Consider the following 19,236-nt stretch of genomic DNA (forward strand, 5'->3'; position numbering starts at 1 on the left):
TAATACTAGTAGGCTATAGTCAATTTCATCATTATTAGCTGGGATAATTAAGGAGTCTGGGGACTGAGGAGTTTGATTCCGACCGAGGCAGAACGATTAAGGAGGGTTAAACTTCTTCTCTATACTCTTTCCTGTTCGTGCCCCTATTGACATAGATAGTGGTAGTTAGTCGATAGTGATAGGTCCTGAGCAGGGGGAGGGGCTTGGGAAGGGCGTGAGGGCAGCAACCTCGTGTTAAAAATAGACTTATTGAGAGCCGAAAGGCGAGCACCTATTGTTTATGTACGTGCTTGAATGATGTTCTAGTGTAACAACCAATTTCCATTTATCATTGGTCTAATGATTTCTTGTGTGTGTGTGTGTGCGTGTGTGTGTGTGTGTGTGTTCTTTGCTTACAATTCAATATTTGCTTATGTTATTTTATTTTGCCAAATATTTTAAAGATTCAATTTTACGTTCTCTGGTTTGTTCCTCTTCGGCTGAGGTTGACAATCTCTTGCATGTGCGTCATTCTGCCATCATAGACTATGTAGTATATGACTCACAAACACACACACACACACACTCATTTGCTTACAAATCCAGGCGTATATCCGGTTTCAAGACAGTTTCTTAATGTATTCGTATTTTCGCGCATTACAGTTTATAATTTGGGCTTTCCAAATCTTTGCTTATACAGTCTCCTGTTGTTAGTCGGCTCTAGTTTATGTTTACCTTGGGAGTATTTTTGTATTTGCCAACAGATATCTACGTGTAATTGCCTCTCTCTCTCTCTCTCTCTCTCTCTCTCTCTCTCTCTCTCTCTCTCTCTCTCTCTCTCCTCTTTCTCTCTCTCTTTTTATATATATATATATATATATTATATATATATATATATATATATATTATATATATATATATATATATATATATGTGTGTTGTGTGTGTGTGTGTGTGTGTGTGTATGTATGTATGTATGTATGTATTCCAAACTAGACGCATCTAGAGCTGTTCACCCTTAAAGTCAAATGTTCTTTGTTCGGTGTCATGACTTCACCAGTATTGATCAAGGTCTGGCAGGGCCACTGAAATCATGAACGGCCAATAAAGTAATAAAGATAAGATTGATTTAGAATGTTGCTGGTTGGTAGACTGATCGGCTACAGATATCCTGGACGCCACTTTGACGTGGTGTAAACCAAACAGCGATAATTGGCGTATCTTTGTTGTCAAGCGAAACATTCGCTTGCAAGCCATTACTGGCATTGCGTCATGCGCGCCGAGAGAGAGAGGAGAGACGAGAGAGAGCGAGAGAGAGATAGAGAGAGAGAGAGAGGAGAGAGAGAGAGAGAGAGATCCTCGATTTCTCAAAATCGAGAAAAATGGCTCATCGATCCTAGGCGGAAGAAAGTAAAATATTAACGACTGCATTTTTGTACATGAAAGTATGAGAGGGAATTGGTTTTCAATAAAAAGATATATATATATATATATATATATATGTATATATAGATATATATATAATATATATACGAACAACCTGAAAACAGCTTCTCTTGGTTCGCCCCCTAGCACATCTTTTCGTGGCCAAGGTAAACAGATGTATGCATCAAGAATTTAGAACAGATAACTATTAAGCGCTACGTTTGCCTGATCATAGCGTGTGCAGTTTTCCCGTGCCCAAGGATGAGGGCTGTGACCTACATTTTTTTTTTTTCTTTTTAGTTCCGGAAAGATTGCTGCACCAAAAACAAAACATTAAATATATTTCTTGACGAATTTGCTTATTGTACTACAGAATTTGAGAAAATCTTGCAGTAAAGTGTATGTTAAATATGAAAATATAATTTATTATTATTATTATTATTATTATTATTATTATTATTATTATTATTATTATTATTATTATTATTCCAAAAGCGTGATTACCCAAGGATGGCTGCGTCCTTTATTTCCCCTCGGTATCTGACGCAATGTACTTGAGTGAGGAGATTTTGCCAAGAAACGCACGTTGCAAGAGAGAGAATCGAGCAACAGAATCCGGGCAACGTCCCTTTAAGAACAATTTCACAGCAAAGCAATGTTAAGTTTAAAGAGAATGGTATTTATTCCATGTCCTACTTCTGTCCTTTCCCAGTTGTCATGTCCAACTTCCCGAATTGTTTTTGTGTCATTCCATCGTTCCTGGCTATGCATCGTTTGGTGTTTCAAAGAAAACCGAATAAAATCGGATTGAAATACTTTCTGCCTAATAATTCCAATATTTTAAAAAGTATTTCAGTCAAACGCGAGTCATGACATTTTGGCGCCCTGCGCCTAGGAATCAATACGTGGGACGCATTGGCCATCGATTTGTTTTGGTGCTGTGGAGATCAGTCAGTCATCTGTTTTACGATCAAACAATGGAGATGTGATGTCCTATACTGTTCGTCTGGCTCCTCACAGAACACATTCGCTCTCTCTCTCTCTCTCTCTCTCTCTCTCTCTCTCTCTCTCTCTCTCTCTCTCTCTCTCTCTCTCTCTCTCTCTCTCTCTCTCTCTCTCTCCGAAACTGTCATGCAGATGACCTTCAACTCATGTCACAACAGGGCGAGGTATAAGTGCTGATTCTCCAACATGAAAGGTCCTTGAAATGTTGAAATTTCTGTCATGTCTGTAGATTGTATTCTCAATCAGCTACATGCGGCCGTAATTCGAGATGTTGACATATTTAAGGGTAAACAGTACTTCGACCAGGAAATGGACTAGTTAACCGTTGCGATTTGCAAGTGGCATTTATGTAAAATGTGGACGTAATAAAGCATCCGTAACAGGTGCAATGGCATGGGAATACTAGTAACCTCTTTTTTAAAACGAAGCACAGGTGTTCAATTAATATATTTTATTAATGTGTTTCCCCGGGGTTTAGAGTTCATGTGAGTGTTTGCGTGTTTCATGGGTCTAACGATTTGTAGTTCCCTCTGGGACTGACCAGCACAGTGACGTGGGAAGCTTCCGTTGTCATGTCCAGTTTTCTATTCTCATCTACTCTGAATGGCGTATTATTCACGTATCTTTTGTCCCCAGCATTACCTCTTAATCTCATTACGGTTTCCATCTGTTGTTTTCTTGAATTATTGAGACCCCGATTACATATGGGGCTCCCACTATAGACCTACCTCTTTTTCTATTCATTACAAAAATTGTTGGTCTTGATAATATCACCTTTCAGAAGATAACTCCTCTTCTCATTGAAGAGAGTAGTTGGGAGTGGATTTCAATCCATATAGTTTCCTTCCTGGGTGAGACTTGAGGGTTTAATCAGCCAGTCCATTCACCAAAAATGGGCGACTCTCCGAAATCATGCTTGAGAAAATGAGGCCATTCTGTACTTTTCATAGTACTAAGTTAGAGAGACATTACTCACAAGCGAACAGGATGTTCTGTAACTTTCTCTCCCTGAGCTATTCTCTCCACTTATTGAGAGTTCCCAGAGAGGCAATTTATTCTTGGTCACTGTCAGTTCTGTGCAGACGATGGCACTTCAGTTATACATGCATTTCATTCTTTTTGACTTATTTTTTTTTTTTAAATACGCTAAGAATAACTTTATCTTTATATTTCAAAGGAGGCTAAAGATGATCTACAACTTTTGGAAGCTACTGAGAACGGCGGATCACAGTTTCTAATAGTGCACTTCATATATCAATAATCCTCTCCAATTAAGTGACCTCTTTATTTTCATTCTTCGCTGGTTGTTTATCCAGTTATTCTCTCATTTATTTAACCATACTCTAGCGTTTCTTTAATAATATAAAACACTTTCCTCACCTGTCAATAGAGATTCCGTAATTTAGTTACCTTTATTACATCAATCATAGTTTCTATTAATGACGCTCTCTTTATTCCTGTCTCGCTCATCAAATCAATTTTGGGTGTTAGACCTATTGTTTAAATGCCGTAAATTATTTCTTTTACCCACGTTGCCAAAACATGTTTAAAAATGATCTCCTCAGTAATTTAAGACTGTTTTTACACATTTATTGCATCAATTTTTATTAGATCCATTTTCGATAGGACCGAATCAACGGCATTGGCTCTAATCAGCGATTCCATTCTCACGTATTATACCTCACACCTGCAAGAGTTCGTTTTGTTTCTTTGCTCTGGGTAGGCCTAATATTCTAGCTGCTGTTCCACCGAGCTGAAGAGATTCCTTTTTAAACTGCCAGTGCCAGCCAGGAACGCCAAACAAGAGAGTTCTTTGCGATCAGAGCTCCCCACCTTAGCTATTTCTACCCACTGTTTCTACCCAAATTGTGCTGTATGAGATATTAAGTTCACCCATTGACATCAGAATAAAAAAGATCACGTGAAGATGTAACTTATAAAGCAGACGGGTATGAAATAAACTGAAGTGTGGGCATATCATTATTTCTTATCAAACATTTCTGTTAAAAGTGATTAATATTATGACGTAGCAGATAAGTACTAAATGTTTCCGAGGTTTTTTTTTGGCTTTTTGTTTAACACTAATTTTCTGTAGTTACAAGGACTTGAGTAAAAATACATGACTATACACGGACCCTTCTTCTTTTAATTATTATTATTATTATTATTATTATTATTATTATTATTATTATTATTATTATTATTATTATTATTATTATTATTATTATTGCTAAAACAAGTCAGATACAAAACTGAGAAGATGTGAATTTTCCTCCCAGGGAATAGGAAATTCCCGAAATCAGTTTTACCAAGGGTGCTGTTAACATCTCATTGCATCTGAAGGCGAACTCAATACTGGAGAGAGAGAGAGAGAGAGAGAGAGAGAGAGAGAGAGAGAGAGAGAGAGAGAGAGAGAGAGAGAGAGAGAGAGAGAGTGTTTAATCGAATTTTGTTTTGATTATACCCCCAGGTGTGAGTATCACTTATTACTAATGTTGTTGGAAATTTCTTTCAGTCTTGAATGCTAACAAATATTTTGCTTATGTTTCTTTAGAATTTCACTTTCACCGTAAATAGCACATTTATTCTCTCTCTCTCTCTCTCTCTCTCTCTCTCTCTCTCTCTCTCTCTCTCTCTCTCTCTCTCTCTCAGCACACTATCAAGGTCCAGAACTTTACTGTAGACCTAACCAGCTCACGATCTTAATAGAGGCGCGGTATCTCACCACTGCTGGCTTTCCATTCCTTAGTCTTAGCTGATGTCTTTAAATATGTATTAATTATGTATTCCTCTCGTAATACACGTGAATTTAAGTAGGGTTTGTGCCTAAAACAAGAAACCTAGAGCTGAATTTTCTTACTGCGAAGATGAATTGCATTACAAGTGGGTTCACTAGAATTCTTTCGGAACTTCGCATCTGTTTCTCCACCAGTATGGAAATTTGCCAGGCTTGTTTTTCTACTGTTCGTATTATCTCTCAAAAGCATGTTGGAAACTGCACTCGAGGCACGTTTGAAGTTGCGTGAGCGACGCTTTAGGAAACAGAAAGAATAAGATCTCAGGCTTCTGTCCCCACTTCGCCAGAGTCGTGTGTAACCCGTTGGTATTTTGTCGTTAAACAAAATTCTTGGAATATCCGAGAGTGGCAAAAATATACCCTGAGCTCCAGAGGGCTCCAATTCAGTTCAGCGTCACGAGCAACTGAAAGACACTAGCTACGTAGGGGTCACCTCATTCGGGATGCCCCGGTGCCAAGCTTTGTAGCATCAGTTCAATTCTCCGGGAACACTGTTTTTGGCACTGACATCTGGCTCCCCCCAACCCCTACCCACTTCCTTCCCCCATTACTTGCTTCTTTTGCAGGTCTATTTACATCGCAGGGCATCAGGGGGAGAAAGGCAAGGCCAACTCGAAGCTCCTGTCGAGTATACAGCTACCTGTTGAGCTGGGCACAGGAACTTAACCCATCGCACTTTTCGTTTTGTTTTGTGTCTGAGTTCGTGTGCGTGTGTGTGCTTGCATTGGAGGGCTACTTCTCTCCTTGACACGCTTATTGGTCAAAAGAAAGGAAAATCGCCTTTGGGGTTGGTCACGGTAATACAGTAATACGCTATCTTTTCTCACGATCTCATGATGGTGCTGGATTTTTAAGTTCACGAAATCGGTAAGCCATTATATTTTATGATAAACTAATCAAGTTTCAAAAGCCTTTTTAAATGTTGTGCTTTATTGCATTATTCTTCTCCTTTTGTATATTTGTTTTGTACGAATTTTGTTCCCAGAACGAACGAACTTGATAGTGTGCAATACTTTTGAAAGAAAAAGACATCAGTTGAGTCAGGTAATTATACATATCGAAACTTTGAATATAAATCACTAAAATTTCCATCGTAGCAAAAAAGGAGACTTCTAATTCTCTCTCTTGTTCTAAATTCACAGTTTGCTCACCGTACCCGTCCTAAGTCGTCACATCCTCTTGGCGACTTTTCCAACGTCGTAACTTTCTCGTACGATGATGTTGAGCGAGGACTCTGAGGACGACCCCATCAACAGCGGGGTCGTTGACCTTTTTGGTCCTGACGAGGGCGAAACATCGAAGCCCAGCAGCGGCAAGGGAGTTAGGGAGAAGAAGAGACAAGACCGCGAGAGGAAGCAGAAATCTAAGGGAGAAAAGGGAGCGAAGAGAAAACAGAAGGATAGTAATGAGGTACGTAGCTTGAACTAGGTCTATTTAAGTGGAGTCTTTGTTACTTTGTTTAAGTGTGCGCAAGACGCGCAGTTTTATAATTCTATATAGAAACAAAAGCCATGTTACTTTTAATCTCTCTTGATAAAAGTTCCGTTTTCGGTGAACAATCGTATTCCTCAACTTATGTTTCACCTACTTTAGGAATCTCTTCCCTTCACATCAATTCAAAGCTTATGGTCACCGTTGAAATTTTGTTTTCATTTTTCGTTCCATGGTAATTCCTCTGGTTAATCAGTTGGTGCCTGATTTTAAAGACTGATCCACACTGTATTGTTTTGAATTTTAGATACGTAATGTTATTGCTTGTAAGTAAAATTCTTGTATGTAGAATAATTCAATTTGAAAATTAGTAACAGTAACATCGGCCTCTGTTATGAATGGTTGGTCTGGATGTTGCAGTTTTTCCCGCGAATTCTATTGGGTGAAGCTTCCCCCTCGATCTTGGCAACTTGTTATAACAAGACACCTCTTTCCTTCTCGAGTCTGTTTTTCTTTTCCCTCATCAAATTATACACAGTCATACATATGATATAAATATATATATATATATATATGATATAATATATATATATATATATATAATAATAATAGATATATACACATATATATATATATATATATATATATATAATATATATATATATAGTATATATATATCTATATATATATATTAATAAATATTATATATATACATATTTATAATATAATATATATTAATATTAATATAATATATTATAATTATAGATATAGATAATATAATAATTAAAATTATATATATATAGATATATATATAGATATATATATATATTACAGTATTAGACACAATAACCCATTGATATCGAATTCGCCTTACAATGGTATTAACTTACACTCAAAGGAAATTATATATTATAAGTTCTCCTAGCTTTATTAGGATTCGAACCAATGCCTTTTGGGGTTGCAAGTAGGCTGACAGTTGCCATAACCTCCCATTTACCAAGAGAGATATAAATTGACAACGACTTTACTGTAAATATCCTAACGAATTCAAGTTATCCACTTAACACGAAAGTCAATGTATCCCCCTGTATCATAGCTGTCTACAAGTTGTGAAAGACTGATAGTTTTGAAATTTTAGACATGACAGTTGAATATTTTCAAATATCAGTATAATATCTGGTCTAGATTCAGGTGCTGCTCTTGACCGTGTTAATCAAGAGATGTTTTCGTTAGACACTCGACAAACAGGAGTTGGGATAATTTCTTTGCATTATGATTGAATTATTAACTGATCGACTGCTAAGCGCAGTTGCTGACGCATTAGTGACTACAGGAATATAATACCCAGTGGTTCTCATGGTCATATATATTATATATATATATATATATATATATATATATATAATATATATATATATATAGATATATATAATATATATATATCTATATATATATATATACATACATATAATATATATATATATAATATATATATATATATATATATATATGGTGTGTGTGTGTGCTTGTGTTGTGAGATTGTAAAGACATGACCAATTTCCAGTAATTATAAAATAAAAATAACGATTACAGTGGACCAAAGTCAGCATGGAGACGGGCACATCCTGGAGTACTGCGAAAACGGAAGTGAAAAATCAGACAAACCGCGCAACACCTAAAAGTAGCCGCACGAATAGTTTTTCCTTCATCGTCAAATACATAAATTGGGGACAAAACGTTTATGAAGGTGGAATTCATTGCCATTGGTGAAATGTCTTTGTCACTGCAGTAAGTGGTTGTGGTTAGGATGTTTATTTATTTATTTATTTATTTATTGCAGTTGTTCTTTTAAACAAAATCATCGAAAGATATCATACCAGTGATGTGAGGTTTACATTTACAGCTGCAGAGACAACCGCGTTTTGATGCTCGGCTGAAAATGGAAATTATTATACGAATTGCATTGTTCTCGCTAACTGATGCCTACTTGTAGTGCATGGTTATAATGACTGCATATAGACGAACTTGCTTTCTGCCACAAGTGCCGAGATTTATACATAGCATGCGTGCATGTATGTACAGTTCTTACCAAAAAATTTTAATGTTTGTTTATATTTTATCAGTCTTATAAACCGAAAAAAAGTGAGTTCGAAATTAAGAGACCTTAGATACAACGCCATATCTACTAGTTACTCATACACAGTCATTTTGAAACAGATCCCAAACATGGAAAAGCAGTATCTTATAAGCTAATCCATCACAATATAGATAGCTATATATATAATTCTATGAACTCTATGATTATTATATATATATATATTATATATATATATAGATATATATAAGATATATATCTATATATATATCATATATATATATATATATCTCAACTTAATTTTGTACAGACTAATGAAAATTTGCGATTTTTGTAAAATTTTGTCTCAAATGGGCGTGCCTAATTTTACTTATCAAACTGTCAAATCTGCATACTGGCATTACGTACTTTGGACCAACTCCGAATCCGTCATAATTTCAAGGACGGAATTGTTTTTGTTATTCAATTATACAAAACTCTTAGGTGTTTTGTAAATGTAACAACAGATTACACAATCAAATTCCAGACCGAGTTCTTTGTCTAACACAAGGCGGTGAATTACCTGCCCGTACATGAATATAAAATGGTGAGAAAATTGATGATATAAATACCTTTTGGGCGCGCACTCGATGACGTCAATAGATGTTGCCACCACCTTCAGCTTTATGATTTTCACATCCACCTGTAGAAGGAGAGTTAGTGTTTTGTTATAAATATCACTTAGCTGTATTTTAAGGAGCAAGATATTTACATAGAGCAAAAAAATGAGAAAATCTTGTATAAATTTAATAAATAAAAAATAACATGGCACCTTTACCTGATGGTTTCTAGCTTACAACACAGCTGTTCGTGTGTTCAATTCAGTTTGTAAACACTGTCAAAAGTGCAAGGAATATCTACGTCCTCTGCAGGCCAAAATCATCCTTATTGTCTCATTTATGACTACATTACGGTAAGCCTGTTTTGCAAGGCTAATCTTTTGATGCGACAAGAGGTCCTGAGTTCTTTTTCATGAAAGGATGATAGCGAACCCCAAAGATATAGAGAAGGGTAGCGTAAATTCAATTGCTTGTTTGAGAGGTTCTGCAACTGGGATGTCAAGCTTCCATGATACGAGCTATGGCTTTTGTCCTTTAACCTGCATTAGGTCTCTTGTCAGTTTTTAAGTTGAGTAATAATCATACAATGTTTGGAGGGTAAGAATAGCATGGCTTAGGCCTTACTAGGTAGTAATTGTAGAGTGGTGTAAAAATTCCTTAGCTTTGAGGGTACGTTCAAGTCTAGGCTAGGGTAGCCTATTACTCAACCTGATTAATGATTGAAACTAGCTATAGACCAGGCGAGTGCTGCTGACAGTTTTTTTCCTAGGTTCTAGTGTGAAATACAGTAATGCTTCGTAACTTAGCCCAACGCAAGGTGTAAAATGTAGTTTCACTTACTAAATGAGGCTTTACCTTCCCTATTGAGCCATGTTAGCAACTAGCCTATAAGCCAATAAAGAGATTGTATTTCTGTACACTATGTTGGTTACATATCTTCCTCTTTGTCGCTATCCCTAAAGGGTATAGGCTAGATAGGCTAGATCCTTCTTTGCCCACCCATCCTGTAGCTACTGCCCTTAGTATTTTGATTTTCCCATTGTGCTCCCTTATTTTTGATGGCCTAAAGTGTGGTTGTTGTAATAAATTGACGAAAAATTGCAGTGGAAATTAGTGGAAACTATCAGGAAAACAATGGGGTATTTGGTATTTAAGATTATGTACTTCTTAGCAGTTCCCATTTTGAGAAACTGAAAACTACTAGCTAGCTAATGCAGCTATTGTTTTTACTGAATACTTTTTTTTCTACAATTAGGATACACCACCAGTTACATTTACTCTGTATTATATTGTTTATAATAAAATAAAAATGTAAAGCAATGTTATGCCTTTAGGATTACTACTATGTATCACAACTACCTACAAGTGATGGTCAAAGTAAGTGACAGCTCTTTAGGTAACAGAAAATTACTTTTTATTCACTACCAATCATCAGTAATAAGATTACAAGACATGCTTAACTATTGTTATGAAGGTGAGGTAGTCTCATTTAAAGGAAATAACTACCCAAGTATTTTTCATTTGATTTTATATAGCCAGAGTTTTACTCCAATATTTTTGGAGTGAAAACCCATGCCATGTATCATACATTATGATGAAACCAGTATGTTTAGTTATTAAAAAGTCATGATCATCGACTCTGTCAGGGTAAGGATGAGGAAGAAATTTTTATTGCAAAATATAATGAACTTGACACTGTTACTCAGTTTCTTCCAGTTCGTCATTGAAAAGAGAAGGATGCATAGTATCATACATAATTTTAAGTTGGGTGTTTTGAAATGGGCAGGAAATGCTACGGTTTACAAAAATATGTAGTATTTAGAAAAGTACGTTGTGAAGTGGTACTGTACATGATGTGCTAGAATAATTAATTGTTTATGTGATACAATAAAATGTCTTGCTTTGTCTGAAGTTGTAGACAGTATGGTGTGAATGTTGTGATATTTAAGAAGAAATTAAAAAGAAGCAAATATGGTGATAGTATCAGTATTCTGAGGTAGCTTATATATGTGTTAATTTTGAGGAAACTTCTTGCTGACATATTGCAAAGATAATTTGCTAAGAATTGGGCATATATATACTCATGCATCTACAGTTGCCAGTAGAATGAGGAAAGCAGTTTAGATATAAAAAACCTTGACAACCAATGGTGATTTGTTTTTACCAGGCAGTAGGTTGTCCTTAGTTACCTACCTTGGTAGTTCTTGTACATATAATGAAAAGTATAGGTGTCAAGACAGTGTCTTAATGTTGTAATTCACGAGTTTTGGTCCTAGATGATTTAAAAATTTTGCTCCATCAGCATGGTGGGGCAAGATGGAACACAGCTTCCCAAATAGACAACTACCCAAATTTATTTTGTAAAAGTCAGCAATCCATGCATTTTTGAGTTTGGTGATTGTTTTCTTACTTTTATTGTCAAGATACACACATTTCTTCCTTTGGTAGCTGTCATTTCCTCCCATTCTTTCTGCTCTATGGGTCTAGGCTTTGAAAAGGTGTACAGTTGCCTAACACTAGACAAAAGAAAAAACCGAAAAAAATTTACCTTATCTTTAAATCTTTTAGGTTTCATGATTACCAGTACAGTACTATGTATTTAATTATACTGTAATTGATATTACATACTTCCAATTTTGGATGCTTCCGTGATTTTTTTTACAACCTGATTATTTGAGATAGATAAATATATTATTTTATTTCTGGTAATTGAAAGGGAATTCCTGTAAAATTGTCATGATGACCTATTAAATATCCAGAAAAATAAAAAAAGATCCTAGAAATTGACATGAGGATGATTCAACAGTTTTGGGTATTATAGATTTGACACTTAAGCAGTATGGGATAAGGCTACAGAAGTGCACACTATTTATTTACTGAAACTGATTTCATGTAGCTGTGAGCAGCTCCTTCTTGTGTTGTTTTCAAGTGTGTGAAGAAAGTGAAAGTGACCCTGATGAGCCATGCTGTCTGGCAAGTCAGATGGGCCTTGTTGGGAAACCTCATTCTTCCATGACCAGTCATGCTGGTTTGTTGCACAACCGCAGAAGTGTGCTGTACACTGTTCTGCCTTAAGATGGTAGCATTTAGTTCCATTTAATTAATTGCTGCTGTTCCTTATGTCGTTTTATTTTCAGGTTTCCTTGATATTGGATTTTGTTGTCAGGTTTCATTGATATTAGATATTGTTGTCAGGTTTCATTGATATTAGGAAGAAGCAACTTTAATAAGTAAGCACACAACTAGGCATGATAAACAGTAAGATATGAAAATTACACAAATATATACATCTTTGCTGAAGTTATTAATTGTTTGTTTCTCTGTTTTCAAAAGCAAGTGGCGTTTTATTGCCCAAACAGATACTGTGGATTGGCTGTTTCATGGATTTGTGTAGTAATAAGTATTTGACTGGGACAGTCAGATAATCATCATTACTATCATGGCACTTTTACTAGATGTAATATTAGCTGTAACAGCATGGTGGGAATTTTCTTATTTTGAATCCTGGCAGTTGCCCTTTTCAGGTTCATCAGTTGTTAAGGTAAATTATGTAGTTAGATATCATTCTGGAAGTTGTCTTAGTAAAAGGTACTGTTTGATTTATAATTTAATGCATGGCAATAAAATTAGATAGCTATTGTCTTGACTGCAGTTTAAAGGGAAAAGATTCTGTGCTGAGCATTTTGAAGATAGGCAATTAGACCATTCCAAATTGAAGCAGTACCTGTATTGTATTACATACTTGGAAAATGTTATCATGGTAGGCCAGGCAGTTCAAACCTGAAGAAATATTTTTAATGCTTTTAGTGATTTAATACAGCATAGATTTTTCAGAGGTATGCTGTACTGTATACAATGCATATATACTGTTCACAGATGACCACCAATTGCACTTTTCTTCATCAGTGCCATTGACAGGTTTCCATAGAATATAATTAAAAAGTGTGAGATAATGCACAGACAAAAAACAGAATATACTACATTGTGCATTCAAATGAATAAATATGCTATACGTAGTACTGTTTTTCCAAAGTAATACATTACAGTATAAGGTCTACTCTCTTGCCTGCAAGTCACTTGAGTTTTGTCACAAAGTCTGGAGTGAAGGACAAACCCATGGATGATTAATTTCCAGCTTGCTTAACTCTATGTGACAGAGGATGCAGCTGACAAATATGAGCCGAAACGGTTTTCAAAGTGAGATCCATCATGGAACACTCATGAAGAGGCTTGTACGTACTATAGCCTTGGCAAGACTTCTGAAAACCAGGAACAGATCCCACTCAAGATGTTTTAGAGACATCTATCCAGAAACATTAGTTACCCAGAGATTATCAAGACCAGTTGCCACTATAGGATTTATTTGTTTTCGAAGTAGTACTAGTGTAATGTCATGATGATTATAATGATAATGATGTAAGAGAAACTTGCGTTTAAAGTTTATGAAGGCGGTTATTCCTTTTTTACAGGAGACAATGGATACCTTTCTTGGCTTATTTGATCCAGCACTGGAAAATGAGACTACACAAACACAAGATTTGGATGAATTAAATGGCAATATTTTTCCTAACCATGAAGAGCAGCTGTACAAAGGCCGCAGGGGAAACCTTCCTATTCGTGTCGGTACCCTAGGTGGGGTACAGAGAGGGCCTAAAGTAGCTATGCTGCCTGACCAGCTGCCTTCTGAGCCTCAAGAAGGCAACATTGAATACAAACTCAAGCTGGTGAATCCAAACCATGAGAGGTTCAAGAGGCTAGTATCTCAGGTAGGTCATTAGTTTTATGAATCACTTGTAACTCTCAAGGACTTGGGAGTGTATGTAAGACCTTTTGGCAAATGTTTTCAATTGCTTTTTCCAACATGACCCAATCCTAGTGTAGATAATGCAATTTTGCTTTAACAGTCAAATATGTTTTCAGAGCCCTGTAGTGAAGAGCATGCTGTTCAATTTTAAACTTCTAAACATGTTCTTTGCAACTTTCTCAGTGCTAGCCAAGAGTGAAAACAATTTGTGCTCCAAATTTATGTAATAGTTACTTTAGTTCAAAGAGACAATGAAAAAGTACTCATATTATATATGTCTGTGTATAAGCAAGGAGGTTTGTGACAAATGAAGGGAACTTTTTTAGTTTACTCAGACTCGCCCTATATAGGGAGTTGCTGTTTTTATAGCTTGGTGCTGAAGTGAGAAAATTATGTATCATTGTTGTTAAGAGTAAATAATGTCAGATGTTTTACAGATGCAATGGAGATTAAGAGAAGGATTAGGTGAGGCCATATATGAAATAGGTGTGGAAGACTCTGGAATTCTATTGGGTTTAACACAAGAAGAGCTACAAGCATCTATGACAACGCTGAGGCGCATGGCAAGACAACTCGGAGCTTCTTTAACGGTGATAAGGGAAAAGACTATATCGGGCCACAATGGGCAGACTCGTAAAGCTGCTGAAGTCCTAGTCAGAAAGGTGAGAGGATGCATTTCAATAGAGGCTTTTATCTTTGCTTAATTGAGCAATGAAACTTTTCTACAAAGTTTAATAGTACTGTATCTTGAAGTTGAAACTTAATTTTTGTATATGTAAATTACCCAGTAACTATATATAGCTTAGTTTCCTACTCAAAACTCTAAGCTATATAATTACTGGGTAAGTATATACAAAATCTAATTTTATTATAAAAATATAGTTTTCAAATCTTTTTTAACTAAATCTATCCTTTAGGTACCTGATGATCAGTATAGCATTGAGTTAAGGATTGCTGTTTTAGGCAACTCCGACGTAGGAAAGTCTACCTTATTAGGTGTACTCACAAGAGGAGAACTTGACAATGGGAGAGGTTGTGCACGTCTGAATGTATTCCGTCATAGGCATGAGGTGTGCTCTGGGAAGACTTCAAGTATATCACTACAGATTTTAGGTTTTGATTCTCAGGTACAGTATATTGGCCTTTGTTTATGTCACTTATTTGGTTATTGTATTTTCAGTCACCTATTAATTATTGTGATTGTATTGAATTTCTGATATTTATTGTTCACATTAAAAGCTTTATCATTGTTTTTTCTGTAGTAGATGGAGTGTCTCTTAAAATTTAATGTAATTTATATACTTTTTCTGATTTACAGGGAAATGGTATTAATCAAACCTGTAACTTTTTTCTTATTTACAGGGAAATGTTATTGATCAAACCTGTACCCGCAGTCGGGACTATGATGATGAAGATATATGTAGTCAGTCAATAAAGATTATAAATTTCATCGATTTAGCTGGAGACCAAAAATATCTTAAGACTACAGTGTTTGGACTCTCGGGTTATTCTCCACATTATGCAGTGTTAGTTGTGAGGTGAGGAACAAATTGATATCTGCCCTTTTTATAATATATGTACATAATTTTTTTTTTGCTGGAAGTGTTATTATAAGTACATGGAGAAGTCCAGTACAGAGTTTAGTTACATTGTAGTTTAAATAGGTATCAAGTCATTGAGCTTGCATAGTGTAATGATGGAATAAGTAGATGAGTCTCTCTCTCTCTCTCTCTCTCTCTCTCTCTCTCTCTCTCTCTCTCTCTCTCTCTCTCTCTCTCTCTCTCTCTCTCTTCCCACTTATACCACTTATCTTAAGAGAAAAATGAAATGGTTAGCAGTTCATTTATCTTTGAAGATGATGTTGGATAGTGTCACAGAATTCCAAAGGAATTGAAGGGACAGATGAGGAAAATTGGATGCTCTCGCTTGTTCTGCTAGCAGAACTAGCAGAAGAAGCAGTTCATGAGCAGTCGTCAACTCGAGGTGATTGCTGCAATGCGAGTCTAGGGCAGCGTTTTAGCCTTGGTGAAATGCTCTCCCAAGGAGGGTTGAGATTCTCGCACTGCAGGTGAATTGCTCACTGCCACCAAGCTAGAGCATTCATGCAAACGTGAGGGTGAGCTGGGTGGATTTGAGTGAGCATTTGGCTGGCAAGAACTCACACCATTCTCTCAATGCGTCCCAGTCTTCTCCGAGGATGAAACCTCGTGAAAAGACTGAACGTGAATGGGGGATCTCCTACTAGTATTGCCATGTGAATGATCTCGTGAGACGGTCACATCGGTCCTGGAACCTGAGTGATTGCTACGAGAAGCATCAATAGGAAGGGGCGAGGCAGCTTCATGACTCGCCCCTTTCTTCCATTAATTCATATGAAAAACTCGGTGCCATTCCATTTGGGTTTTTGTTCCCTGAAAGACACTTAGCTGTCAGTATTGTAGTATAGTCAGAAACTAAATAAATTTATGAAGCAATTCTTTGCAAAAAATGCACTAAATTTATGGTGGTGAACAATTTTTCCTTTGCAGTGCATTTTCTGGTGTTGCCCCTATGACTGAGGAGCACTTGAGCTTAGCTCGTGCTTTGGATGTACCGATAGTTTTAGTTATTACGAAGACAGACATTGCATCTCCTCAACAAATTCAGAGGACCATCAATGATCTCAAACAGGCACTAACACAGCCTGGATATAAAAGGGTAAGTTAGTACTGGTTTTATGCATGTACATCATTACATTCTTAGAAGAAGCCTCTGTTTATTTGACGTTTACACTGCAACTCAGTTGTATTTCATTTTCTTTTACCAAATCTATGTAGTGACAAAAAATTTTATGAATGGAGAGACATAAGTCTGGTAACATTAATTCTTGTTTATTTTCTTGTTTCATCTTAACAGGTTCCCCTTCTAATACAAAATGAAGATGATGCAATCACTGCTGGGAGCAACCAACTGGACAATAATATAGTTCCCATTTTCTGCGCTTCTAGTGTTACTGGTGACGGCCTTTCACTATTAAAGAAATTCCTTTTTGTTTTACCTCCAAGAATGAGTAATAAGGAGAGAGAGAAATTAGAGCAGGTTAGCAGGCATACAGCATATGTGTTAGCTTTCTGCTGTTTGACTTATCTTTAATGAATATTTCTGAGTTGTAGTTTGTTACCAACTTAGTTATTATTGTCACAAAATATGTACAGTACGTACTCTCTTGCTTATCTGCCTTTTTGGTATCTATACAATGGCCCCAACTACACATGAGCAAAAATTGTTTAGGCATTGTGAATAGTGATCAATAATTGGACATCAAACACTAAGGAGTATGGGAGAAATCACTGCTCCAGCAACTTCTGCTTAGTCAGGCGAGCAAATTCACTACTTCATTAGTATGGTGATTGTCGTATTGTGGATGTGGTAATGCCTATTGGCTTAATGATGTCCATGGTGATTGGGGAGGGACAAGATAGTAACAAAAGACAGGTGCTGTTAATGGGTGCTAGTACCCTCTTGTATTGCCTCTTGACCACAGTGGAATATCTTTGTAGGGTAATACACTAAAATGTCTTATTGAGAGTGAAAAAATACAGTAGTTTCGCAGGGCACTGGGCTAAAAGACATATGACTGAGAGTATGAGATAGGGTAAAGTGGTGTATCAATCTTTGATTGATTTGATATTCTGTATATTGCAGTCATTATTTAGGACAATTTTTTTCATTTGAATATATACAGATATACTGTATTCTGTAGAGTACTCATTAATACATACAGTTTATTGTACTGTACTGTCCACTGTGCATATCTTACGGATAGCCTGTACAGATGTGGCGGTACAGTACATGAAGGGTGATAGGTGGTGGTGAAATGAGGTAAAATATGTATGCGTTGGGCATTTTTATTTCTGTTATATTGTTGCTTTGTTTGGATTCAAGAGTATATTATTTTTTTGTACCCATGTTTACATTGAGTGGGCCAATAAATTGCTGGACCAGGCTATCTAAGGCTTATCCTAAGACACCACCTTTATTTATATTTTTTCCTGTTTTTTCCCTTCCCTTTGGATCTGTTAGTGTGAATAGGCAAGAGATTACTGCATTGCCATGTTTGGCTAATATTTCAGTTCTCATATACAATACCTTCAATAAAATTTAATTTTCATAAGGTAATTCTATAAAAGTCTTCAGCTTTATCCATAGATATCTTAACTTTTTATGTTTTTTTGTATTAAATTTAATTGGATTTTTACCAGTTCAGTTCTTATTGTGTGTTTTGTTTTTACAGGAACCAGCAGAATTCCAGATTGATGAAGTTTTTCATGTGGATCACAGTATCATAGTTGGTGGTTTGTTGACCAAAGGCGTTATTACACAAGGAACCACTCTACTGCTTGGTTAGTTACCTAATAAATATTCAGTAGTTTACCTTTGGTTTTAACCCTTATGGTTTTAACCCTTAGAAAAGTGGTGTGACTTTCATACTTTTATCAAGGACTATGTACATCCTGCCATAGGTTCACATGAACATCAAAATTATAGTGTTTTATGAATATACTCAAGGATTATAAAGCAATTTTAGATTTTTTTCCAAAGTTTATGGAAAAAGTAATTGTGTTTTTTAAATTTTAACAGGACCCATGGATAATTGTAGCTTTATACCAGTAACTGTAGGATCTATCCATCGAAATAAGGTACCGTGTCGAGTTGTCTGTGCAGGACAGTCTGCATCTCTCTCCCTAAGAGGCCCAAATCCAGGATTACGTAAAGGCATGAAACTAATGAGCAGAGAAGCAAGGCCAAAAGCATGTTTTTATTTCCAGGTGAGTTTATATTGCTATATAAGTGGTTTTTCTGGGTTCGACCTGTGTTGGAAAGGGAATCTCTTATTGGCAGAAGACCTGTGAATAGTGGCTTTCACTCGCCTTGTACTTTATACACGACATCCTTAGGGTGCTCGCGCGAGGGTAGTAACCTCAGCATACCATGCTAGCTTTTTTCTCTAGTATATTTAGAACCTATTTATACTAGAAAAGGCATAAACAGGATCCGTTTCACCGGGCGACACAGGTCTTCCCCCAGAAATAGGTTTTTCCTTCGTGAAAATCCCTTTATC

The 19,236-nt window shown here is 36.2% G+C and overlaps 1 protein-coding gene across 4 annotated transcripts in view; it reads left to right on the forward strand.

Annotated features, from left to right (window-relative positions):
• Positions 1–19,236, forward strand: part of LOC135208616 (GTP-binding protein 2-like) — a 34,526-nt gene that overhangs the window by 9,042 nt on the left and 6,248 nt on the right. Inside the window, exons 1-10 of one of the 4 annotated variants that reach the window (XM_064240987.1) lie at positions 5,515–6,073; positions 6,349–6,616; positions 13,801–14,097; positions 14,573–14,797; positions 15,053–15,262; positions 15,498–15,673; positions 16,664–16,832; positions 17,031–17,213; positions 18,409–18,517; positions 18,756–18,943. In XM_064240987.1, coding sequence (XP_064097057.1) covers positions 6,422–6,616; positions 13,801–14,097; positions 14,573–14,797; positions 15,053–15,262; positions 15,498–15,673; positions 16,664–16,832; positions 17,031–17,213; positions 18,409–18,517; positions 18,756–18,943 — 1,752 coding nt within the window. In that variant the 5' untranslated portion in view covers positions 5,515–6,073; positions 6,349–6,421. Of the gene's footprint in view, positions 1–5,514; positions 6,074–6,103; positions 6,251–6,348; positions 6,617–9,253; positions 9,685–13,800; positions 14,098–14,572; positions 14,798–15,052; positions 15,263–15,497; positions 15,674–16,663; positions 16,833–17,030; positions 17,214–18,408; positions 18,518–18,755; positions 18,944–19,236 lie in introns of those variants that run through there. The other 3 variants (XM_064240989.1, XM_064240988.1, XM_064240990.1) reach the window with 3 other exon arrangements.

Source organism: Macrobrachium nipponense, chromosome 35 (assembly GCF_015104395.2).
Source record: "Macrobrachium nipponense isolate FS-2020 chromosome 35, ASM1510439v2, whole genome shotgun sequence".
In the NCBI taxonomy this organism is placed as follows: Eukaryota; Metazoa; Arthropoda; class Malacostraca; order Decapoda; family Palaemonidae; genus Macrobrachium; species Macrobrachium nipponense.